The 25,196-nt window shown below is 47.0% G+C and overlaps 1 protein-coding gene across 1 annotated transcript in view; it reads left to right on the plus strand.

Moving 5' to 3' along the window:
• Positions 1–25,196, plus strand: part of DNAH9 (dynein axonemal heavy chain 9) — a gene marked incomplete at both ends in the record, with an annotated part of 208,231 nt that overhangs the window by 106,552 nt on the left and 76,483 nt on the right. The window contains 6 exons of the mRNA XM_082008261.1: positions 2,993–3,418; positions 6,147–6,266; positions 16,533–16,721; positions 18,030–18,265; positions 20,452–20,574; positions 22,652–22,856. Coding sequence (XP_081864387.1) covers positions 2,993–3,418; positions 6,147–6,266; positions 16,533–16,721; positions 18,030–18,265; positions 20,452–20,574; positions 22,652–22,856 — 1,299 coding nt within the window. The remainder of the gene's footprint in view (positions 1–2,992; positions 3,419–6,146; positions 6,267–16,532; positions 16,722–18,029; positions 18,266–20,451; positions 20,575–22,651; positions 22,857–25,196) is intronic.

Here is a 25,196-nt window from a genome sequence, read left to right on the forward strand (position 1 = left end):
AAAATAAAAAAAAAATGTAAACCCATTTGCGTGGTGTGCAGATGTGATAGTGAGTTTGAAAACTTGGGAAATCAGATTTTAGAGACAAAAATGTCCTTTTATCTCTTACAATGCAGTTTGTCTGCTCGCCCTGTGAGGGCGCCTGGGCCCTTTCTCAGCATCTGCATCCCCTGGGCCCTAAGGACTGCAGGACATGGGACTCAGTGGACCTGATGTTTCAGCATCCTCGTGTCATTTTGGGGAGGAGGGAACGGGGGACATCAAGGCACACTGACTCTGGGACTGCCTTCCCCTGCCAGTTGGTCTCCGCTTGCACGAAGCGCTTTCCACACGCAGCAGCAGCTGTCCTGTGGTGGCTGGGCAGCCTCTGCCCCCTTGGAGAGGAGGATGGTGTCCGGCCAGTGCCGCTCAGGCCTGCGCAGGCTACAGTGAGCAGAAGACAGTGACAATATCAAAAGCAACGAAGTTCCCATGCAACTGCCTGCAAGGAACATCCCCTGGAGATGGTCCAGAGGTGTCCGGGGCTGCCACAGTGGCTGGTGCTCCTGAGGCAGGTGGCACTCAGCCTCAGTGTCCTCTCTGGTTTCTGTCCCGGGGACATGCTGGTGTGCAGAAGAATTTAGAGTGATTCGTTAAAATGCAACCGATCGATGCCATCAGGGGAAAGGGTTTTTTACCTGGTAGCCAAGATCTTCAGCGTGGCACTCGCCGTGGACCTGGCTTGTCCTTCCCACGGTGCCAGAGACTCTCGCAGTGAGGAAGGAAACCGGCCACCTCACGCTGCCCAGGGCTTCCTCGATCTCCTGGCCGGGACAGTGTAATCCCCCCTCTCGTTCAGAGCGGCGGCGTCACCACTCCCGTCGTGTCACGAAGTGCTCATCTCCTAGGGGAAAAGCAGCGGAGCCGGCTCAGCACCCCCCTCCCAGCACGCCACGGGCTGTGACACACAGGCTGCTCCGCCAGAGCCCCCCGGCCCCCTCCCAGGCCCCCGGCACGGGCGGGCTCGGGGAGAGGCCGCGCCGTACATGCTGCTCCCGGCTGAGCGGAGCAGGGTGCTCGGGATGGAGCGGGGCATGTTGGGTGCTCCTCTGTGCCCAAGGTTGGCTCCACGTCATTGAGCAGGTTAATTAGGGACGTTTTACACCGGAAGTGCTCGCAGCTCCCAAGGACCTGTCTGCACCAGCTTGATTATTAATCAGAGCTAAAAGCAAGCACATACACATTCAGGAATAGATTCATAGCAGATATCTTCACCCAAAAAATAGATGCACAAAAGTACCAGACTACCCCACCTGGCTTCTACAGGCAGAAACCGACCGAAGCAGAATATCCGAGAATATAGATTAAAAACTATTCAGAACTGGTAGAAACAGGAACTGACAGAAGTCCCTAGATTTTTCTTAAGCTGGTGTTGAGACAGCCCTTGTCCTTGTGTAGTGGGGTGACCCTGGCTGGGCACCAGGTGCCCACCAACCAGCTCTACCACTCCCCTCCGCAGCTGGTCAGGGAGAGAAAGTACAACGAGAAGCTACAGGCCCTGTTAAAAGGTCTGTCCCCATCTTTCTCCTCAGCCCCTCTCAGCCCTGGCAGCTGCACTAAGGTCTCCCCGGAGCCGCCTCTGCTCCAGGCTGAGCCCCCCAGCTCTCCCAGCCTGTCCTCCCAGCAGAGCTGTTCCAGCCCTCGGAGCGTTGCTGGGGCCTCCTCTGGCCCCGCTCCAGCAGGTCCATGTCTCTCCTGTGCCGAGGGCTCCAGAGCTGGATGCAGCACTGCAGGGGGGTCTCCCCAGAGCGGGGCAGAGGGGCAGAATCCCCTCCCTCGCCCTGCTGCTTTGAATGATCTTCCCCCTCCTTCTTCACTGAGCTGGGGGGCTGCAAGGCTGCTCCTCACACATTCCCACTCCTCTCTCCAGCTGCAATTGCCCAGTTGTTTTTTTCCCCCCTTCTTAACTCTGCTCTCCCACAGGTGCTGCCACCGTCACCGATGGGCTCGGCCTTGGCCAGCGGCGGGTCCATCTTGGAGCAGGCACTGGCTCTGTCAGAGACGGGGGAAGCTTCTAGAAGCTTCTCACAGAAGCTGTCCCTGTAGCTCCCCCCATTACCAAAACCTTGCCACGCAAACCTGACACACTTTGTTATGACAACAGCATGTCCTCTGAGAACAGCTGATTTACCTGTGCAGGTTCTTCCTATGCGAAGCTAACTCGGGCATGCGTGGAGAGGGAATTTTAGGTGTCAGCAGGTCAAACCCTCAGCATCATGTTGTCGTTGCAATTGCAAGTGTGTTAGGAAATGCGTGCTTTCTCCACAATTCAGCTTTGCTCAGGTTAAGATTCATCCCACAATATTTGGGCCTCGCTAAGACGACCTGTGTTGGTAGTAGGGGAGGTGGGAGCTCCCCCTCGGGCACGGGTGCCCCTACAGATAAGCTGATTCTCGCGGGGAACTGCCTGTTCGCCCCAACCACTGCTCTCCTTCTGAAGGTACTTGGTTAAACTGTCTAAATTTGGGCTGGATGGTGGCCCTATGGAAACATGGGTGCACACAAATAATCTAACAGGACTTTAACGCCTGGGTGCCTCTGGCACGGGGAGTAATTGAGCATGAAGGGAAGCTGTGCAAGGCAGTCTGAGAGGGGCTGGGGGCTATTTATAGAGGTTATTATTTGAAAAGGTTTCCTATTTCCTTATCCTGATCTTCTGAAAGGGCAAAAAACCTCCTGCTCCCCCAGGCAGGAGGGCTGGCAGCAGGGAAAGGGTGGGAGCCTGGGGAGGAGCATTGCTGTGCTGGTCCCAGGTGGGATATAAGGAGCTGGACGCCAGGAATTGAACACGTGTGCCGCAAACGTGCACAGCGGTGATTTAAAGGCAGCGATGGTCGGGCCGAGAGAAACCCAATTTATCAGATTGATAGCTTGTGAGCCTGACTCTATTAGTGGCAAAGTAAAAAGAAAGCCCATCCATTTTTGTCTAACAACCTTGTTTTCCCCTTTACAGAAGAATCTGACGGAGCTGAGGTCCTTCGGGTCGCCGCCTCCAGCCGTCAGCAACGTCACCGCCGCCGTGATGGTGCTGATGGCCCCGGGAGGAAAGATTCCCAAGGACAGGAGCTGGAAAGCAGCAAAAGCCGCCATGGCCAGGGTGGATGGCTTCCTGGACTCCTTGATCAAGTTCGACAAGGAGAACATCCACGAGAACTGCCTCAAAGCCCTTCAGCCTTATTTACAAGATCCCAAGTTTAAACCCGAATTCGTGACCACCAAGTCCTACGCTGCGGCTGGCCTCTGCTCCTGGGTGGTGAACATTGTGCGCTTCCACGAGGTGTACTGCGATGTGGAGCCGAAGCGGCAGGCTCTGAGCAAAGCCAACGCAGAGCTGGCGGCTGCCCAGGACAAGCTGGCCAGCGTCAAGGCCAAAATTGCTGTAAGTTCCTCTGGTGGGACCCATCACCTGGGTCACTGCTTGGGGAGAAATCCTCAGCTTTGGAGAAAGCTGGTTCTCTGCATTCATGTACTTTTAAGGGCAGGGTTAGGGTTTGGGTTAGGTTCAGCAGATTGTAGTCTTTCTTTTTTTGCTTTATTGCTGCGTTCCACATTTCATCTGTTCTTCTCCAGCCTTTAGAGGAAAGCTGATTATTAGTTCTTATTATTCCTACCTAATTTTTAGAATATAATTTGCCTCTACTCATGGGTCCTCAGCAAACTCGTTATCTCAAACCAGCATGTTCTGGGTGTGCTGCACAGGGGCAGGGAAGAGGAACCGGAGGCAGAGTCGGGGTGCTGGTAGCACGGAGCTGAGCAGGGCTGGCTCCTCGCGCTCAGTCCCTGGAGATGGGAATGTTTTGCGGGATGACCGCCGCTCCAGCAGGTGCCTAATAATTTGTCACGGCATGGCTCTCTGTCAGCATATCTTGTGCATTATCCTTATTTAGATTTTTGCTACTTGAAAAAAAGAAAAAAAATTTTTAAATCACTGAGTAGAAGAAATTACTCTGTGATTAAAATTCTCTGCATTTCTACAGAGAATTTCTACCTATTTTTTTTAAGGTGCTATGGATCTGGGATCCCTCTTCGTGGGCAAAGGATCCTCTGTGGCTGTGCTTTTGTACTGACACAACAGTTCATGCAAAAACCCCTTTCAAAACCGAGGTGTGCTGGCAGCCAGGCGGACAGATTTTTCTTTAAATAAGTGACTGAGGTACGGACCTGGAGAGGGGCAGCACAGGCCCTCCTGCCAAGCTCGTCCGAGTGCTCATCTCTGCCACCAGCACATCTTCAGGCTAGAAAATACGTACCTCTCTTGATGTCTCCTAGGGCTTATTATTCTTAAAATGCTTACTACATTTTTAAACTAAAAATATATAAAAAAAAACCCTCCAGAGTGCTCTGGTAGCCCCTTCCTGATGCAGATGAAAGGAGGGCGGGCACAGCACCTGATGCAGGGATGGATTTAGAGGTCTTTAGCCTCTAATTCTCCCATCTGAGATGTGAAATACAGTGCTGGGGGACTTTTTTCATCCCTTTATGCTGCTCATTTCCAAAGCTTTTAATGCCCGAGCTTTTCTTTTTTCTTTTTCTTTTTTTTAAGAAGTGGGATTTAGTTAAAGAAAATGACAGTCTTGGGGGGATTACTGGTATTCCACTGGCATGCACTTGCAAAACTGGCTGGTTTAGGTGAGTTTTCCCCTCTGCAGAGGGGAGACGATACAGTGCTCCACGTGGGAGTGGATGTGGAGGTATATCCTCGCTTATCAAGCTGGGATATCTTGGATGACTTCACTGACGTGAGGCTGATTCATACTTGCTCACAACCGGTCTTCGAGCTGTCGCATACCCGTTTTTAGTAATAAATGAGACTATTTGGATTGTCAAAAATACAAAGTACTTTTCCTTTGTCTGCCTGGGAAATAAGGTTGCTATGAATCTGGGGAGGGTGGATGTAGAAGCAAGATGTATACTCACAGCAGCACACAGATATATTTGTGTGTCTGGTGGGTACTGCAGGTATGATCTGTTCCTCATAGCTCATAGACACTCATTTATCAGGACGTGCTTGTGTAATGGGGTTATATATCTATATATCTGAGCATATCTATGCACATACATTCATATGCACGCGAGACAGAAACTTTTTGTGTTATTAATTGCAAGGCAGGTTGAGGAGAGACTGCTTTGTATTTTCCAGTATCCTGGAGAGCTGCAGAGATCCCTAATATAATCCTTTTTCATTTTCAGGTTTGTTTCTAGTGCGTAGCTCAAAGAGTGCTAAAGTGCTTTACAAGCAGTTTAGCCTTAAGCAGTTTGCATTGGTTGCAGATAAAATCAATTATTACTTCTACTTCTCTTATCAGAAGTGAAATGCTCCAAGTGCTTGTGGGAGCCATTGATTTGTTTTAGACCAGAGTGTGAGCAGCTCTGACCCAGCAAAGGGCTTTGTTTTTGCTGGGGAATGGGAGAGCATGGAGGGCTCCAGGTGGCTTGGGCTCCTTCAGCCCCAAAACACTTTGCAGCCACCCTGCACATGAGATGGTCCCACCTCGAGCTGTCTGGGCTCCTCTGTAGGAGTGTCCTAAGGCACATGCTCAGGCAGCTTGAGGAGCAGAACAACTTCATTGACTTATATGTCATATTCCCTTGTAGAAAGAGGGTGTGGGAGGTATGGCTTGGAGATGGTTCAAGCATACCTCCAGCTGCTCAAGGAGCCCCTTGGGGTTTTCAGCACAGTTTGATGAATCAGCAGAGCCTCAAGGACTGGACTGTGACCAAGAGGGCTGCAGCATCTGGAAATATTAAATTCTGTTTTTTAGCCGCCCTGCTCATTGCTCAGCCATCATCGGTACTCGGCCATAAGGACTCCCTTTCCCAGTTTAAATGCACACCAGGGCAGAGCCCCAAATAAATTAGTTTTGTGTGTTCTTTTCCTCTGCCCTGTGCCAAGGATGTGAGTTACAAGCACGTAAGATAGCACCGCACATCGCTGCTCTGCGCCAGCTCCCAGTGCTGCAACACTGCCGGGGCTGCACCCTGGGTGCCAGCCTGGGCAGCGGGAGCTGTGGTGGAGCTTGGCCAGCCCTGCCTGCAGGGTAAATCAGCTCTCAGGAAGGGTTTTCCTTAAAGCTGTGCTGTTATTTTCTCCTTTTTCCCATGTGCAGCGCCTCAACGAGAACCTGGGAAAGCTCACAGCCAAGTTTGAGAAGGCCACTTCAGACAAACTCAAATGTCAGCAAGAAGCTGAAGCTACAGCGTGTACCATCGCTCTTGCAAATCGACTGGTGAGTGTCAGCAGATGCAACTCTGATGGCATGAATGGGAGGTATCAGGTGCTGCTGAGATGCGAACCATGTGCGCACAGTACGTTACATCCTCTAATTTTGTTAGAATACATTTCCTGCACCGCAGCAAGTTTCAGTAATGAAAGTGATTTTGCCTTGGCTGTTTTCATACATCAGGGTAGGCACTGCTCATATTTGAAGGGGCTGGCTATACTCTCTTTGCAGCTCTCATCTCCTATTTGTTACTTAAATGTGTGATCAAGTACTGACGGGCCAAAACTATATGACTCAAAGGTTGTATTGTAAAAACAAAAGCAGGAATACGCCAGTAGCTTTGCAGGTTTTGAAATGACAAAAAGTTAATAGTGAAAAGCTCTAAAAAACCCAGTGCATGTGCCCGTTATCAGCCCATCGGTATGCATCGCAGTCTGCTGTATCTTCAAAACCTGCAGCCTCCTGGTCCTCTGCGGGGGCAATGCCCTTGCCACCGCTTCTCAGATAAGAGACCGAGAGATAACAGTTTCTGTTTACTCTGCCCTGTTAGCAGGGCTCCCAGCTCACATCCAGTGCTGCAGGTGCCCTTAGCGCCTTATGTTTTGGCTCCTGCTCTGGCTGTTAGCTTGGAGCAAGCCAGTTCTTCCCCCAGGCAAGGAAACAGGGCTGCAGCAGACTGTCCTGTGCTTAAGCTCTACCCTGGCAGGCAGCGGGGTTGGAACTGGTTCTAGCAGCTGGCTCTGCTGACTCAAGCTCACCCTCCAGCACACAAAGGCAGCATTGACATCATCCCGGTGGAGAGCCCCAATTCTTTTTCACGTTTTTAAAACATCTGACTCTCTAGACCTGCAGGGAAGGTGCAAGCAGAGGTACAGACTTCTGCAGTACAGACTGAGGCAGCGCACGCCCACATCGCTTCCGCTGCAGCTCTAGGTGTGCAGAGCAGCCTTCCTTGAAGAAGGCAGCCTTCCTTGCCCTGTTCTGGCTGTGGGGTGTGTGCGCAGCTGCTGAGCAGCTCAGCACGCGGCTCCTGCCTGAGACCTGGCAAAACTCACTGAAACGCATGTCCCCTTTCTTATGACCGCACAGCCTGGCCTTATCTCAGCGCTGAAAGAAAGGCTGCTCTGCTGCCCTTCCTCCCAGGAGCAGCAGAGACGTTGTGTTCAAACCTCCCAGGAGACTCTACTGGTATGTCCAGGAGAGTCCTGCCCGCTCTGCACACACTCAGGGACGGAGGCTGGTGTCAGTCTCTTGCCGAAGCTGCTTCCGCTGGTGCGGCTGGTGGCAGCTAAGTCAGAATACAAAGGTATTTCTAGAGGTGATGCTGGATGCGGGTCTTTCTGCTTGGTTTATCAGATCATGGCTGTGTTGGGCTGTAATTTGTACGTAAAGTATCTGTTGGTACCTATCCTCATGAGGCATGCAATGATAAATACAAAAGCCAAATTGTTAAGCTTTTTGCCTTGGACATGGAGAGTTGTGCTCAGTTCTGCATTTCATGCTCTCAAACCTTCTTATACGACCTTCAGCAAACCGCTGTAGCCTGGATTTTCAGAGCTGTTCAGATTTCAGGTGGGTTTTCACGAGCACATGAAAAAGGTTGCATTTAGTGGGACATCAGGGTGCTCCCAAAGACTGCACAGTTCACCGGCTGCATGCTTTGGTACTGGAAAACTTCTAAAAAAACCTTCCATCCTTAATCTCCGCCTGCCTCCTTTGGAAAACCGGAGCGCAGCACTGCTGTGCGGACAGATGCAGGCAGGCAGGACTGAGAGATACCCAGATACGAGGGGTCACAGACAGACAGCACAGAAGTCCCTTCCTGTACTGATTTAGATCTTTTTCATGCAACAACCAAAGGAGTTTTATGCTTTCATGTTCTTCAGGTTAAATCTCACTGAATGCTTCCAAAACCTTTAATTAAAACAGGAAAGTAGATTTGAATTTGAAAGAGCCATTTATGTTTCTGGGGAGACTTTGCAGGATGAGTATTTCCCTGCATCTTTGCACAGCCTAACAAAATCTTGTTTAACATGTGATGTGGAGGTAGATTTTGGCTCTGATTCATGTCAGTAAACAGAAAATACAAGAAGAAAATGTTTAATGAAAAAGAAACATAGGAATGATGGTTCCCGTTCTTTTCACACAAATATATGTGCCTGTGTGTAAGTGTATGTTTTACACTGAATAAAGCTTAATTTCACCTCAGTTAGTACCACTGTAACACACAGAATACGATTTCTTAAAGGTGCCTGCTTAGCCTGTGAATACTTGGTTTAAAACATGAATCTTCATTCAGCTACAGCTGCAATATTGTGATAACAAAGAATTGTGGGGTTTTGTGGGGTTTTTTGGGGCTTAACTATATTAACAAATTGTCCTTGAAACACAAAATGGGCAAATATTTTAACAAGATAGATTATTGTTTGTGATGTATGTTCCTACGTGTTTTTTTAAAGTTTCGTAACTTCCTTTAAAAGAAAAGGTTTTGATTCTGAAATCACGATAAGATATTGGAATCAAGTTTTAGAAAACTTTCTTTGATTGCAGCTGTGGGCTTCGTGGTGACGTATGCATTAGTCCGTGGTCGGATTGTACTGAGCTTTTGTCAGAGGCAGCACAACCTCCGTGAAGTAATGGGAATACATTTGCTGTTAAGTGTGTTCTTTATCTTACTAATTAACTGGGACTGCTCACCGGCTCAGGGTCAGCACCTGCTTAAAAGCAGTACTTGGTGACGTGCCTCGCTGGTGCTGGACTATATCCTTAGCATGTTTTTCACTGTTTGGGTACAGTCTTGATGATTTATTTAGTATAGCAGTTTCACTGCCTTGGCTTCAAAGCCTTCCTGTTTCTTTCCTCTTGGAATGCTTTGGATGCACTGGTGACTGGTTTTGGAAAGCAACCTTTCTCTGTCCAGGCTTCGGGAGAACCACAGCAGCAAACTTTGAAATCTTGAAACCATCAAAGCAGTTAAGAAGTGATTATGCACAAACTGTTTTTCCTACCCCACTCTTATTTGGTGGTGTGCGAATTGCAGAAACCACACGTGGCTCTGCCCGATCACCAGTGGGTGACGTTGGCCACTCCTGTAGTTATTTCAGTCTCATATATACTTAAAATGAGAATGTTTAGGTGACTGGGTTTCAAGTCTCTCACTGAAGCGAACTAAAAATGGTAAAAGGAAAAAGGAGAATGGATTAGTGTGCAGCCTGATCTGTGCATCAGGGAGCTGGGCAGAGGAGGGTGGTTTGCTTTTTTGATTTTTTGGGGCAGATAAAGGACCTCACTCGGGTATAGGCTTTCTGCTTTGAATGCAATTGTTATTTTTCAGCTGTGCTAGTCCTTGCTGAGGTTTATAAGCCATTTTCAGTTAGACTGAATTTGCACGTCTGCTCAAGTACGGTGCATTGCTGTAGCGGGGACCACGAGCAGCCACGTCCTCCTGTGCTCGCAAAGGTGATGCCTGGGGAGGCTGGAGGGCAGTTTTGCTCAGCATTTGAAAGCATGGAGAGCTTCCTCGAGCTGCGTCTGTCTTTGTGCACAGATGAGACAGGCTAAACATGTAGACAGGCCTCCTCCATGGTCTGCCAATGTTCTCGTCTTCTACCCCCCCGGCTGCTGCCAGAATGCTCTTTCCCTCGGGTTGAAACACCTTTTCCTTTCATCATCAGAGAAAAAGCAGAGCCAGGTGGAAGCAAATCTCTATTCCTGCATCTAGGATCACACAAAGCTGAAGCATCGTACAACAGGCACAATCTTTTGGTGAGGAAGATGAGTGCTAGCCAGTGCTCTGGATTCCCCTAGAAAAAAGCAGCGCGTTTTTTATTGATCTCTAGCTGGCAAACAGCATCTGCCTCACTTGTGCTGGGTAAATTTTTCAGCTGGATAGTCACAGGCATTGATAACAGATAAGAGGCTGAGAGCTTGGGGAAGCCAGTGTCAACCCTGGGCGTTTATAAAGCAAAGAAGGAGGGAGTGGCATTGTTTGCATTCTGGTTTTGTCTATGGCTTGCTGAGAGACAAATATACATGTACACACAAACACACAAAACACCGTTGAGAGTCTCCTGTTGCTCCAAACAATGTACAGTCTAAAAAAGAGTACAACAGAAAACAAGGGAAGAAAAACCGTTATCTGTCCCATTTGATGTCTGCTGCTGCCACATCTCCACATGCAAAGTTTTAGAAAGAGATTTGAGCGATGCTTGGAGCTCTTGTAATGCTGCAGATAGGCTCATAAACTGTATTTCTGCTGCTCCATCCCTCCCAGCCCTCTTAACCCTACTCAACTGTGCCAGAAAAACACTGGAAAATATGGAAAGACATAGGAGCCCCCTAAGTACTGCCATGAGCCACCCGGACAGCGCTGCCTGCAGAGACCCTCCATGGCTGTTGTCTTGGGACTGGAGTGTAGATGGAGGGACTGTCACCTTCAGCTTTCCAGGCTGAGGCTTGGAGTGGTGATTAGTTGGCTGGAAGTGTTTCACCTCTTGCTGCCACACTTCCCACTTGCATGGAATTTTTTTCAACGCAGCCAGAAACGCATTGCACAGACAATGCAGGCGTGTGCCGTCCTGCTCTTGGAGTCACGTAAGCCTCAGGACCTGCAGGCAACGCTAGGCACTGATGGGCAAAGTCAACCAGACTAAATCCAGCAACTCTCTCATTTCACATGGGAGATGAGCACAGGCTGTTGGCTCAAACTCGTGTCTGGAACAAAATCCCGGAATGAAACTCCCTTGGGCTCCTCTTTGGAGCTTTAATGGGGGAGAATGTGGCTCTTGCCAGCCCAGTTGCAAAGAAAGGTAACTCCGGCTCCTCATGCTGCCATGCTGCTGCAGCACCCAGAGATGCACGATTACCAGGGGTCTTTGCTTATTTTGGATCATACAGAAAACAGTGGAAATTACTATCAGGTATGATTTAGAAGTCTGGGCAAGGTCAGGGTTATTTCTGCTGGTGGAAATTATTAGAGTTCAATGCAAGTTGTTGGGAGAGAGGAAAAGCACTCAGTCCCTGGGAAGTCAGCTGTATCTGCCTGCGGCTGGGATACGACCTGCAGCATTTGTATGGTGAATAGAGAATCTGTTGCTTAGATGAGTTTTTATTTAGTGGTGAAATCTTACCATACTTGCCATAAGATGGAGAGCAATGCTGTAAGGAGCAGAGACACCAAGTCATAGGCCATGTTGGTTACATCTCCTCTCCACCCCATGGCCTGGGAACAACTTGAATTGAGACTGTTGGGTCCTCTGAAGCACCGTGTGTCTTGGCGGGTCGCAGGACAGAGCTGCTGCTGTGTGGAGCTGCTTGCAGGCGTCATAGGTGAGGGAGCACTGAACACAGTCAGCTGTAAATGCAGACAAAAACAAGTTATGTCAGTGCCAGTTCCACTAGATGTCTTTAAAGGCCTGGTTAGAAAGCACAGATTGCTACTGCTGCTGTCAAAAATGGATCGTTTTTGCAGTGTATGCAAGGAACTACTTGCATCCCAGCTTACTGTTGTGCAATGCACACCGTCTTCTCTGGCTTTGATCTAGCAATAGATCCCGACAGCCCTTATTGATGTGCAATTTATTTGACATCCAAGATCTGTCACCTATGTGACTGGGCAGAATTAAGTTCCCAGACTTTGAAATAAATACAATTGAGGTTGTATAAAGGATACACCAAACTGAACACAGATAGTGTTGCTTTGGATTGAAAACGAATCAGGGGGATGAAGGTAAGCTAAACTTTTACAGTGTCTTAATTTTAGTTTGGCATCTCACAAACTTTAGACGACCTAGGGAAGATGGTCCATGATGCAAGAGACAGGGACCAGGGAATGTCTCGGGACCTGTGCACCAGGAAAGGGAGGACTGCTGATGGGTGGTATCTGTGAGTGGGTATGTGCTAATGTGGCAGATGAAATTTAGTGATGACAAATGCAAAATAATGCCTGCCAGGAAAACTAACTGCAATCATAGATTTACATTGATAGGTCCTAATTGCACTATTATCATCACTCATAGAAGAGCTCTTGGAGTTGTTGCAGAGCATTCGCAGAAACAGCAGTGTGGTACTTGACTGGAGGAAGAAAGGCAAATTGAATATTAGGAATGGGTAGGAAGAAATCAGGAGGCAGAATTTAAACAATCACAGCATCAGTTCAGATCTCTGGTGTGCTTACATCTTGCATGCTGAACACAGTCGGGTCACCCCATCTCAGAATGGCAGGCAACCTGGGAAAAAGTTACAGAGACCTATGCAACAGCTTCCATATGTGAAGAGAGGAAGTAGATTAGGACTCTTCCTTTTGGAAAAGAGACGGTGTAGGGGTAGATGTAGCAGAAGCCTATAAAATCATGAATAATGTGCAGAAGGTGAATAGGGAATGATTGTTCACCATAACTCATTATCAAAGAACTAAAGGTAATCAAATGAGATGGCTTTTAATTTGCTACTCGCTAAATAAAAAAGATCCAAATGACTTCTAGGATCTGAGGTGGAAGACACCTGGGGTTTCTTTAAGAAACTAAAACTGGCAGTAGTGTGCGACCCAAGCAAATGAGAAGAAAAGACTCCCAGGACCTAAGTGGATTAAAAAAAAAATCACCTCAAGAAATTAATTATGAGTATGTAGAGAGTCTACAAGTATTAGGAAAATCAGATCAATAACAACTTCTTGGTCTTAGAGGTTATGGGAGTAATAAGTGAATTGACCTCAAGGGGGCTGGAGGAAGGACCTGTGGGTACTTCATCTGTGAAAGCTACAAAGGGAAGATGGAGGAAGCAGACTTCTATGCACTGTTATTGGAGTTGAGATTAAGGATAATTTAGGTATCATCCTTAAAAATAACCAATAACTTAAAAGTAGTGCTTGTCTTTTTCAACAATTATAGGATTATATATGTGGGCTGAGACCAGGGTCTGTCAAGCTTCATCTGTTCTCCCACAAATGTCCACAACAGAAGAGGGACAGGGCAGGTGTATCCCATGCTGCCTGATCCCTGACACTTTCCAGCCTTCATATGCTCCACTTTAATGAATGTGGGTATACGTAAGAGAGACCTAGAAGACTGAGAACATAAAAATGGGAATTCCCACAGATAAAGAGGAAGCATGACTGTAGTTGAAATAACTGGATGGTCTGGATACAGGAATGGGATAACATTCAGTAATACAAGATGCAGATGTGTAACTGGATTTATAACAGCTTGTTTGTCTCTAAACCAGGAGCACATTGCCAGCAACCGGTGAGGAGCACTTGAATCTATTTGCTCAGGCTTTGCCCTACGTGTCAGCCCTAAGAAAGGCAGATGTGGTCCTAATCATACCAAGAGCAGGCTTCCTAGCATGGCTAAGGGAGCATCAGCATGCACTGAGATCAGCAGACGGCACTGGGGCAACCTTCTCTGCAGCTTTGTGAGGAGGATGGTGGTTCATGTTCATGAAAGAGTAACTCAGCTCAAACAGGTTTAGGGATAGCTCTGAGGTTGAGTGGGACAGAGAAAAACCTCTTTCCTCTCTTTCTGCTCCTGGAAGGAGTCAGACTGCCCAGAAGGCGGTTTTCACCGATTCAAAGGGGCAGAGTTGTCAAGGCAGAAAGGCCATCAGAGATATTATTGCAGGTGTCTGTCAGTTCTTTTGTTCGTCAGATAATCATAAACAATCTGGATGAGATGGTGTGTAAGCAGGTCGCACAGTTTCTCAGCAATACTAATACAGTATTACGGAGACTGTCTATAAAGAACTGTAAAAATTATACCAAGTGATGGAGGTATGAAATGCCAGGTAGATAAATGTAAAGTAAACTGTATATTGAAAAAAATAGCTTTTACCTTACATGCCCTGTAAGTGATGCTGAGCTAGTTACCATCATTCCGGAAAGAAATGAAGGAGTTAAGAGCTCTGTGAGTATGTGAGCTCTGTGCTCCCAGGGGCAAAACCGAAAACCCGAGCCGAAATGGAATGTTAGGGTTTATTAGGAAGAGAGAACAAAACAGAGAAAATTCACAACCTCACTATATAAATACATTCTAAATAAATCTTGAATGTGCAGCTGTATCTCTGCCCCCTCTGCTGTACCTCAAAGGATGTATTCGAATGAGGAATGGTGCAGAGAAGGTAACAGTAAAAAGAAACCGGATAATAAAGATTACATCATTTGGTAAAGATAAAGATTGCAAGGACAATCAAAAGGCTGCCTCTGTGTGAGGAATTATTGAATAAGCTAAAGCTCTTCAACCTCAAAAGGAGACACAGCAGAGGGGGTGTCAAGGGCTTGAAATCGTGAGTGGTATGGAGAAGGTGACAAAAGCATGATTGTTCGCTGTTTTTCCACTGTGCAAGCAGGTTTTAGCAATTGAAAAGGTCAGGTAGCACATCAAAGGATGTACTTTTTTTACGGAAAGTGTAGCTAAACTGTGTCTCTCCTGGCCACAGGATGCTGCAGATGCCAAAACGCTGGTTGGTATCCACAGCAGCTTAAACTCAGTCATGAAGGAAAAAATAATCAGTGGCTATTAAGCACAAAGATATAAACTCAGTTTCAGGTCCTTAAACCTCCGGTTGTGGGAAGCTGGGAGATTATGACAGGAACTATTACCAGGTGGTCATCTGAGTCTTCCCAAGTCAACTGCTAAGGGCTGCTGGCAGCAGACAAGGTGCCAAAGAAGGTCGACCTTTGGTCTGGCCCGGTAGAGCTGTTCCTGTGGTTGTGTATTTCAGTGGGGAACTAGATCAACTTCTTTTGCTTAGGCAAGCAGAGCACATTCCCTAGAAAATACTGGCTGTTTATAAAAGCACCTGGAGGTGCACATGAGGGTGAAAGGAGAGCTGTCTTGAGCTGGAAGACAGTGCCTGCATGGGAACCAATGGCATAAGTTGGCTGGGAGTAAATTTGTGTTGGAAATCACAAAGTGGCTCCTAACCCTAGAGGGTAGCAAGATTCTGCTAGAAATAGGACTTGGTCAAGCTGGAACGTGTGACCATGGAATTCAGTGAGGATCTGAAGGTGGTGCCTTCCCATCCTGGGGACCTGTATTCTGCATATCAGTTCAAGATGACAAAATAACCCAGTTTAGGGGAATGAGTTATTCAAGTTATTATATTAAGTTATAATGCTTATCATAGGGATTCGTGTTAGAGCTGGTCCTATTTAACATTTAACAGCGGCCTGGAAGAAAGAGATGGTATCATAGTGGTCACATTTGCACCGCCCCTTATTTGGGGAGGTTTGCAAACGAGAAGGATATAGAGGAATTTTTAATAAAAATGAGAAATATGAGAAATAACCCTAAGCTCATGTGGACTGTATACCGAAGAGGAAAAATAGAAAGTGCTGGTTTGGCCTCAGTAACACAGGCCTGTGAGCAGAGGGGAACTGTACATTATGTGGATGTTTCCAGAGCACCTTGGCAACAGGAGAGTGATTGTGAATTTGACTATAAGATTTGGCATTTTTGTTCTCAAGTCCATGAGGCCAACTGTTTTGTTTTTTTTCTGGCTTGTGAACCTGAAGGATGCATTCCATTCATATTTCCAAGCTGTATTTCTCAGTTAATAGAACTGCAGTTTTCTCCTTTTAAAAAAATAAAAGGGTGTGTGTGCATCAGGAGATCTCTTATAGTCGCAAGACTTCAGGAATGAGGGGCCAATGGTACCCTGAAAAGTACCAATGGTCAAAGAATTTGTCCGTGCATGTGGAGATATCTTATTTTACAAGGAGGTGTTGTATCCTCTTCAAAGCTGGTAAGCCAGAGTTGAACTGTTTGCACATTGGATGCTCATGAAAAATGTCCACGAGGAAGTGTTTTCTGGACAGAACCTTAACTTCAAGGAAAATGTAGACCCAAGGGGATTGTGATCAAAATCCCATCTACCCTGGGGTAATAATAAATTGTGCGAATAGATGAAGGTTGTGGCTGTTGGAGGGAAGTGCTCTGTGTGAGAGAGGGTGTAACAAGGTGTGAATCTGTGGCATTAAGACAACAGTTGATGGGCTGCCTCAGAATTCCTTATGCAGATATCTGTATGTGAATTCCTGCTGGAGAAGTGATTATTTTAGATGTGTTGTGGAGCAGACAGCTGAGATTTGGCTGCAGGACCAGTCTTCCACTGGATGGGATGGGGAGGGTTAGCAAAGTAGCCGTTGAATATTTCCTATCCCCAGGTTTTAAACTTTATCAAATGACAGTTGACATTAGTAACAAAGTATGGAGATGGCCAGGTCCTGATACTGCTTAAAGAACCACTCTAATGATCAGTTTAACTTGGGAAATTTAGGTTGGGGGACTCGCCTCTGAGAATGTGAGATGGGCTGAAGCCGTGAAGGACTTCAAAAGGCAACAGAGCACCTTGTGTGGAGATGTCTTGCTGATCACGGCGTTCATCTCCTACCTGGGTTACTTCACCAAGAAATACCGTCAAGACCTCCTGGACAGAATCTGGAAGCCGTATTTGCACCAGCTAAAAGTAAGCCCCGATTTCCCTGAAAAGCTGTGGTTACTTGAATTAACATGGCCATAAATTCTGATGTCCACAGGGGATCTCCCAACTGAGGGGCATCCCTGTGTCCCCACTGAGTTGGATTGAGGAGCGGGATGTAGCCACACTTGATTTACTCCTCTCTGGGGAAGATGTTGTGGTTGTCTTTGCTACATGCAAGTGACACGATTCCTCCACTTACAGAGGAAAACCCCCGATGCAGAAGCCCAAATGTGGAGCCCAGTAGCAGTGCTGTGTGGTCTTAACCAGGTGTCAGGGATGGCCTAGGAGGAGAGAGGGAGTATGGAGAAAGAATTGCTTGGAGCAGGCAGCACTCACTGCCAGCTCTCTGGTAGGCTTGGAAAAACTCCAGATGGTTCTTCACGCTGGACACAAGCTCTGTTCATGCTGGCCATGCCTCTCAGCTGGTTTTACCCATGTCTTGTTGTTTGGACCAGATGGAGATTGTCATTCTTCAAACTTGTTTAATGTTTTACTAGTTTTTAACAGGTCCTCTCATGCATCAGTAAATGCAAGTGCTCTGTGTTCTGCAGGATTGAGCTTTTGCACATCCTTAAGTAACTGGATGTTATAAATCCTGGTAAAATGTCAAGAAGCTTTTAAATAAGGTTGCAACAGAGTAATGCCAAAATCAAAATGCTGCCAAAATCACAAGTTCCTTAGGATGAGAGAGGAAAAACTTCATTCTGCATTTCTTAATACTAAGCCAAAAAAATTAGTTAAGAAAGGCAATGCTGTTCCAAAAACGACCTGACTCTGTGCTTAGACGTTTCAAGGAAGTGCCTGTATTTCTAATGGGAAATTAAAGGCCCATCCTGCTCAGGCAACTGACACAGATAACTTTCTGGGTGTCACACCCAGAAATGGCTTCCCATGTCAGAGAAGTGTTTCTGGAACTGCTAATGCTGTTTCTCAACACAACAGCAGGCTTACGAAGGTGTTAATTATATTCTTCCAAGCCGTCATCTCAGAGAGCTCGTACGCGGCAGGGCGCGATCTGAGCCTGCTTGGCTGGGCTGCGGCCCTTCAGGCTGCTTCGTGCTCTGCAGACAAAAGTCTTTGAGTTGCTTGGGTAATTCGGGTTCATTCACAACAGGATTGGAAAACACTTAATACTAGATTAAAACTACCCTGTAGAATGGGAAGCCACTGCTAAATATGACTTACCAGGTTTTGTTCTTGAAATACTTCCGTTGCTCATCTCTGGAATACGTTGCATGTCGCACTCGCCGCTTTGCGCCGACACACTAGGAAGCATTTCCCCTTTCCTCCCAGGTGCCAATCCCTGTAACGCCGTCCCTCGATCCTCTGACCATGCTGACAGATGACGCTGACGTAGCGGCGTGGCAGAACGAGGGCCTGCCAGCTGATCGGATGTCCACTGAAAATGCCACCATCCTCACCAACTGTGAGCGCTGGCCCCTCATGGTGGATCCCCAGCTGCAGGGTATCAAATGGATCAAAACAAAGTACGGCGAAGACCTCCGAGTGATCCGAATTGGGCAGAAGGGGTAAACATCCGCCTCATCGCGTAATAATGCCTTTTAATGCTTATCTGCCTGTTGTGTTTGATGAACAGCATCTATTTAACTGCAACCATCTAAGCCAATTACATTGAGGGAAACCCTCAAAAGTATTTGCGCATTAGCTGCTTATTCATTACCAAAATGATAGAGATTTCTCATTAAATAGCGGGTCTGTTTAGTGCTTGGCTCAGTTACCATAGAAACTCCTCTGAAACTGAGAATGGAGAGCGCTGTGTGCTGGAGGCTGAGCTACGCATAGGACTGTGGCATCCTCCATCGGGCTCATCTTATGTGTCGCGTCCTGACCCACTTTCACCCAGGAGGGCAGGCAGGGCTTCCTGCATCTTGGAAGAAGAGAGAGGGCCTGGGCATGGAGGATGAAGCTGCCATGAGGGTCACCATGCCCTGAAGACCAGCTGGGCTAACTCTGCTCCGCACACCAGCCAGGAGGTTCTCACTGCAGCAACCCTGCATTGATCTGGCTAAATCTTTTATGGGAAGGCTTTTCCGCTCCTGGCTCTTAACTCCGGTCAGCGCACAGACCAGTCTTCTGCTATCTCAGTTTGCATCTATTTCTACCCACTAGTGAGGAGTCCCCGCTGGGATGGAGCAGACCCAGAGTCAAATCCCTGCTTGGGTATGAGTGCAGAGACTATTTTTTTTAGTACAAAGCAAAGCATTGGCAACAAGCGAGAGTGACCCACGCTCAGCACTTGCAAATTCTTGTAGAGTTGTAGATGTCTTGCAGTTGCCCAGGTTGTTTTGCTGGTGATCCTCTGCTTTCCTCATAGAAAATAATAAGAAGTTATTAGATTTAATCTCATGTGGGATGAAGATACAGCTTATTTTTCATTGGAGTGTATTTCTGTTTCCTGGCCAACCTGGTCACCGTGCCTTGCAGTTATTCAAAGCAGTCTGTGGAAACGTAAGGATCCAGAGGAGATGCATAAATACCTCCAGGATGGAACAAGAGGAATAGATCCTGTAACATTCATATGCTGCCATTACAGTTTGCTGTGCAAAGGCAGCATCTCTTTTTCCCCTCCCTCCCTGGCCACACACCAGGCTGGCAGGTACTCTAAGAGGGGAGCTCAGTGTGTTGCTGTGATGTCCCAGGGCCCTTGGCTAAAAGCATCATTCACTGCCCCATTACAGTAAATAAAAGAGCGTTTCATCGTTTGGGTAATGGTGCTGCTTTGTTTTCAACAACTGCTTTAAGAGCTTTAAACCCACACCCCTCTCTCCTTCAGGAAAGCGCCATGTGAGCAGCTTTGGGGTCATCTGCTGTCATCTCTCTGACTGTTTCTTTGTATAAAATATTCCTGGACTCAGAAAAACAGGGGCTGCTGATCAAGGATGGTGTTTGCATGGTGTCAACATCTTCCTTTAAAGGTCGGGCCTAAAGGTCACTCTGAACTTCTTGTCTTAGGTCTTTCTATCACCTCTTGAGGTCCCAAACTCTCTAGCTTAGACGATGAACCTAAGTTCTAGCCAGTGGAGTTGGAGTGATTCAGTGCAACAGTGATGGTGTAACAGCACCAGGAGCATCCTCACTGCCCGCCCAGGGCCCTTCTCTCCTCTTTGCAGAGAAGTAAGTTGTATGAAGTGCAGAGTGGCCCTGAAGGAGAGAGCACAGGCGCTTGACCCTGCCCTTCCTGACACAAAACATCCCGACGCAGAGCATCCCTCTTTCACAGTTAGGCACTGGGCAAAGGTGTTCAGTTCCCTCGTCAGGAAAGCAGCTGTCCTAAACATGATCCTAAACCCTGGGCAAAACGGACCCCAAACCTGCTTTTCATCCTTGCTTTTATGCAAAATTAACTGCACCAGTGGGTTCTGGGGGAAAGAAAGTATTTGCTAAAAATACCTCCAAGCTGCCCCATCTTTGTTCTTTGATGTCCATGCTCTTTTCTTGGGGAAGAAAACACAGTTATTATTGCTTGCCCTTGGGAGGTCTGAGACCTGATTCTCTCTGTTGGACAGCCAGAACTCTGCCAATGCCACTTTCTACACCATATGTTGGCAGCATCTTACTCCTCTTTCTCTCTCGCAACTGCTGGCATGTGTGTGTAGCTGCCATCGCAGCGTGGAGCACCCCTCTGTCCCCATCGCTTGCTGGAAAGCATTACCCCCAGCCTTGCTGCGGCGGGTACCAGTGCTGTTTCCCACAGGTACCTGGACACGATGGAACGAGCCCTGGCTGCAGGAGAACTGGTTTTGATTGAAAACCTGGAGGAATCCATGGACCCAGTTTTGGGGCCGTTACTGGGGCGAGAAACAATCAAGAAAGGAAGGTGAGCTTCGGGGAGGTTTAATGGCATGTGTGAATGGGTTCCTTGTGCTGTTGCGCTTTCTGTTTCTGACCTCTAATTGTGGGTGTTCATCCACAGCAGCACGAACACCCTGCCTTCAGAAGTGAGGGCATTTTAAATCAGACGGTCACAGGTAATTCAGTCATAGGATGGCTTTGAAATAAACCCAGATTTTTAATTGTGTTAGAAAGCGTCATTCAAACCTCATGTAGAAGAGAGACCTGTAATTCTGCTTTTGTATAGTGACCTTGGTGTCCTCAGTTGGCTATCCTGACACTGAATTATTACTGAAATAGCTATCGCTGTTGTGAAGAAAAAGTGACCTTAAATTTTAGCAAACACTGCACACTGCTTAGGAATACAGCTACAGGTTTAAGCATAAGAATATGTAAGTGTTTCTTAATGAGGTCAAGTTCTTCATGGCAGCTGCTGATCACCCTCGAGCCGAGAGGAGGTCAACGAGAGGGGCAGCCAGGGAGTTCACTTTTTCCTTTTTTCTGTACATAAAGTAAAATAAGCACATTTTTAGTGTGTGCTCAAATAATGACAGCAAATAAAACCTCGTGCTCAGCGCTGAACTTGGACTCTTTTGATGTTGTTTCGCTGGCTTTCGCAGAGTGGAGGCATCTGCCTTTAGAAGGATACCCGTCATTTGGGCTTTTAAAAGCCTCTGCCGCCGACAGCTTCGCTGCTCGCGGGAGCCCGGCGTGGGTTGACCTCTGTGCCGGCTGCAGCGCCTTGCAGTGCAGTCCTGCTCTCGGCTTTGTGCAGGAAATAACAAAAAGCCTGTGAAGCTCTGCCTTTCACATTCCTTAAGTTCTTTGAGGACCATTTCCTTAGTTGCCTAAAATATCCTAAGGTGAGGTAAACTGCTGGGAACAGCAATCTATCTGGAAGGTTTGCAAGGGAAAACATCATGAAAAGTGTGGCTGGTTGTGGGTTCAGCTGCAGGATGGAAGAGAAGGATCATTTCAGAGGGGTCGATGGTCCCAGTGAAGGGGATTGAAATGTTTGAAAGCAGAGATGGGTTTACAGCAGGGGTGGTGGGACTCCTGAGCCCCCCTACAGTGAAAAACTCGGTCATGCCTTTTTGGGACTGTATGTCTCTGCTCTCAAATCTCCCTGTGAGATCACGTGTTTCTTAAGAAACAGAAAATAAGTCATAAATCAAATAAAAAGTCCCTGGGTTTACTGTTTTCCAGAACAGGAGCCCAGACCCTACAGGTAGATGCTGATAGTCCCAGAGCAAGAAGGTTTTTTGAAGTCAGGGCTCTCGGCAGCACTTCTGGTTGCTGCTGTGAGCTGCGTGCACTGTGTGATTTCTCTCTGCCTCAGTTTCACAGTTGTAAAAGCAATCGAGGTGGTAAAGAGGGAACCTAGTGAGCTGATGTTTGACTAGAAAGTGTATTCAAATTCCCCCGATCACACCACTGTTCCCATAACAGTCCAGCTGCATCCCTGAAAGCATTTCAAGTTTCTTTTTTCCTCTGGTTCCCATGAGCTTTGTTAAACTTGGGTTCAGAGTATGTTGATTCCTGGGATCTCTGTAAGTTCTAGGCTTAATGCCAGAAATGGAGAACAGGAGAAGGTTGGGTTTGCCTGAGTGTTGTTACCTCCCAGGAATGGCAACCAGCCTCCTCACTAATGTGACCACAGAGTTGGCCTGATCTGAGCCAACAGAGTAGGCAATTTTAGCTGTGGCTAATTAAAATCTCAATGCTGAGAGGCTTTTTCTCCATGTAATTCCAACTTCAGATAGAATACAGTCCCTGTAAAAAGCAAGGAGGATTCATGGTTGAACTGGCCATCCTGCTGCTGGAAACCGTGAGCCTTCTCAAATAGGATCCAAAATCCAGGGGCAATTTTCTAGGGTTTTTATCCTAAATCAGAAGTGATTCAGGTGTGTCCAATTTTAAATACTTTTTGTTTAAATAGTGATTTCTGTGTAAGAGTGCAAAGTCCCATCCTGGTAGATGCCATTGACTGATACCACCATCAGTCTTTGGGTGAAACATCCTGGAAGAGACGTGTGCTCATGCTCCTTTTGCTCTCATGTCAGGTACATTAAAATCGGGGACAAGGAGTGTGACTTCAACCCCACTTTCCGTCTCATCCTCCACACAAAGCTGGCAAACCCACATTTCCAACCCGAGCTGCAGGCACAGTGCACCCTCATCAACTTCACCGTCACACGAGATGGCTTGGAGGACCAGCTGCTCGCGGCGGTGGTCAACATGGAGAGGCCTGACTTGGAAGAGCTTAAGGTCAGTAGCTGGGAGTTTACACTGGAAGCGTGTATAAATAATAATAATGACAATAATAATAATAATAATAATAATAATAATTAGTGTAACTGTAATTTAAAACAAATCTTATTTCATGTGCAATGTTGCAGAGATTGCTGAACTCATCACAAAATCAGAAGATTTCCCTTGAATGACAAACATTGAGGAATTGTTTTCTTCAGTCTTTTGTTTTCTTGGTATTTTGGGAACACTTAAACTGCAATTTCAAGTTTTTCTCCAAATATTTGTGTAAGAATCTCTGTGTTTTCCTGCTCCTCTTGGAAGTGGAAACTGAGATTCTCATTACATCAGTTTTTTCTGGAATTCACAGGTTTAATGTTGGTGGTAGTATTAATCTCTCTTAATTTTAGGCCGTTATTTTATAGGGTTCCCACTGTAAATATTGTGAGGCTGGTAATTAAATTTTTTTGTACTGGTTCTTCCTCCCACTTGCTTGTAACAGGCCGAAATGTTCTCTCTCTGTTTTAATAAGTATGGCTCCAGTTTCAAGATTTTTTTTTAAAGAAAATCCTTTGTTCTAATGGCACATTTAACAATGTAATGAATATGTATAATACTAAATATTTACTGAGAGTGGGAATAAATTTACTGCACATGTTCAGTCAGGCCAGGCCAGTTTTGTAATAATCTTTTCATTTAACGAGGTTCTAAAGTATGTTAGCTGTGCAGCCTTAATGATGCGTTTAGTTTTAACCGGGCTCGTGTGCTAACGAGCCAAAAGATGGCGTCAAAAATACATAATGAACTGATGTAATGTGTAAGCCACGGCTACCTCGCTGGGACCAGGAGGGACCCAAAGCCCCTCGACCAGCCACCCCCCGCACACGCCCGGCACTGGGCTGCAAGTGCTATGAGCAGCCGCTTGGCTGGTTTGCGCTGAAGGGGGCTGGGGGTGACGACGAGCCGCGCAGTGCTGTCGGCAGCTGTTAAGGACCGATCCTCTTCGCCTCGGCTGCACGGCTGCTCATGGTCGCTGTCACGATAAGAAAGACAAATTCAATATAATGTGCAGCCAGCAAATCCACAATTAGGCTCTGAAAATTAGTAACTCATGATGGGCAGCGCTTGCCTCCCCTGCGGTGGAAGAACTGCGTGTTAGAAAACAGTGAAAACGATGTGAACCCGGGAGCGCATCTTCGGGAGACCCTGCTGCTTCAGGGCGGGCGTGCTGCGGAAGGAGGAGGTTGGGCACAGGACCGGGGAAATGCATCCCCGGGTGCCAGCTGTGCCACCAGCTGTGGGGGACATGGGGCTGTAGTCTCACTTCAGAAAGCACTAAGCAGATACACATTGGTGTGGGATGTAATTTTCTTTTCCTTTAAGAATATTTAAGACCTTTTTCTCTATATCACCACAGCAAGATAACACCAGAGCCCACTATCTCTCCTCTCCCTCTCATCTACTTCCCTCCTGCTATAGTCCTGCTGTCCCAGCAGATATCAGGGAGAAAACCAGTCTGATATTCAAGATGTTCTGCTGGATGGGGAACAGTCAGTTAAAAAACTCTTTTCCCTGCTGGGATAAAAGCAGAGACTTGTCTCCTTAGACATGCTGAGGGGGGCTGGCAATGCCTGCAGGCACGCTGACCTCCGTGGATGACCGCTGGCCAGCGGCTCCGTACCTTCTTCTGCCCCTGGTCTACTTGCTGATGTGACAAAAGCCCCCAGGGCTGTTATCTGATAGCTGGGAGGACCTCCTTGAAGACACAGATTTGAATCTTTGGATTCCCCAAAGGAGAGGCCACTTCTCTAGGTGAGTTTTAATCCATCCTCCCTACGCTGGGACAAAAGGGACAGGCGTTTGGTGTCTGGGGAGGGGCTAGGGCTCTGCCTCATGGGCAGATGGAGGTCACTCCTGCAGTACTGCACAGTAGTTACTGAGCTCAAAATCTTGTTATGGGCAAAGATGGAGCACACCTTATATGTGTAGCCCAGAATTTATTGTTAATAACCTAACCAAAATTCATCAAACAGCTATTACTGGTCCAGTTATGGTAACACTAACATTTAAAAAATATTTTCTCAACACAATCCATTTCCATAATCTTTTGCTTCATTGATTCCCAGTTATTCAGTCTTTCTGTTCCTTCTTATCTTTGAAGCTGTCTTTATCTGATTCACAGGATTGCACTCCCGTTACGATGGGTGCTCAGAGTCTGAGACCACATTTGCACTCTACTATAGTTTGGTTCTAGAGACAGATAATCCATCCAGAATAACTACTTTCTCTGACTCCAAATTAAAGGCAATAGTGACCTGGCTGTTAGAAAATCACAGCTAAGAGAAGCTGAAACCAATT

Source organism: Phaethon aethereus, assembly GCF_964289735.1.
Source record: "Phaethon aethereus genome assembly, chromosome: 18".
NCBI lineage: Eukaryota > Metazoa > Chordata > Aves > Phaethontiformes > Phaethontidae > Phaethon > Phaethon aethereus.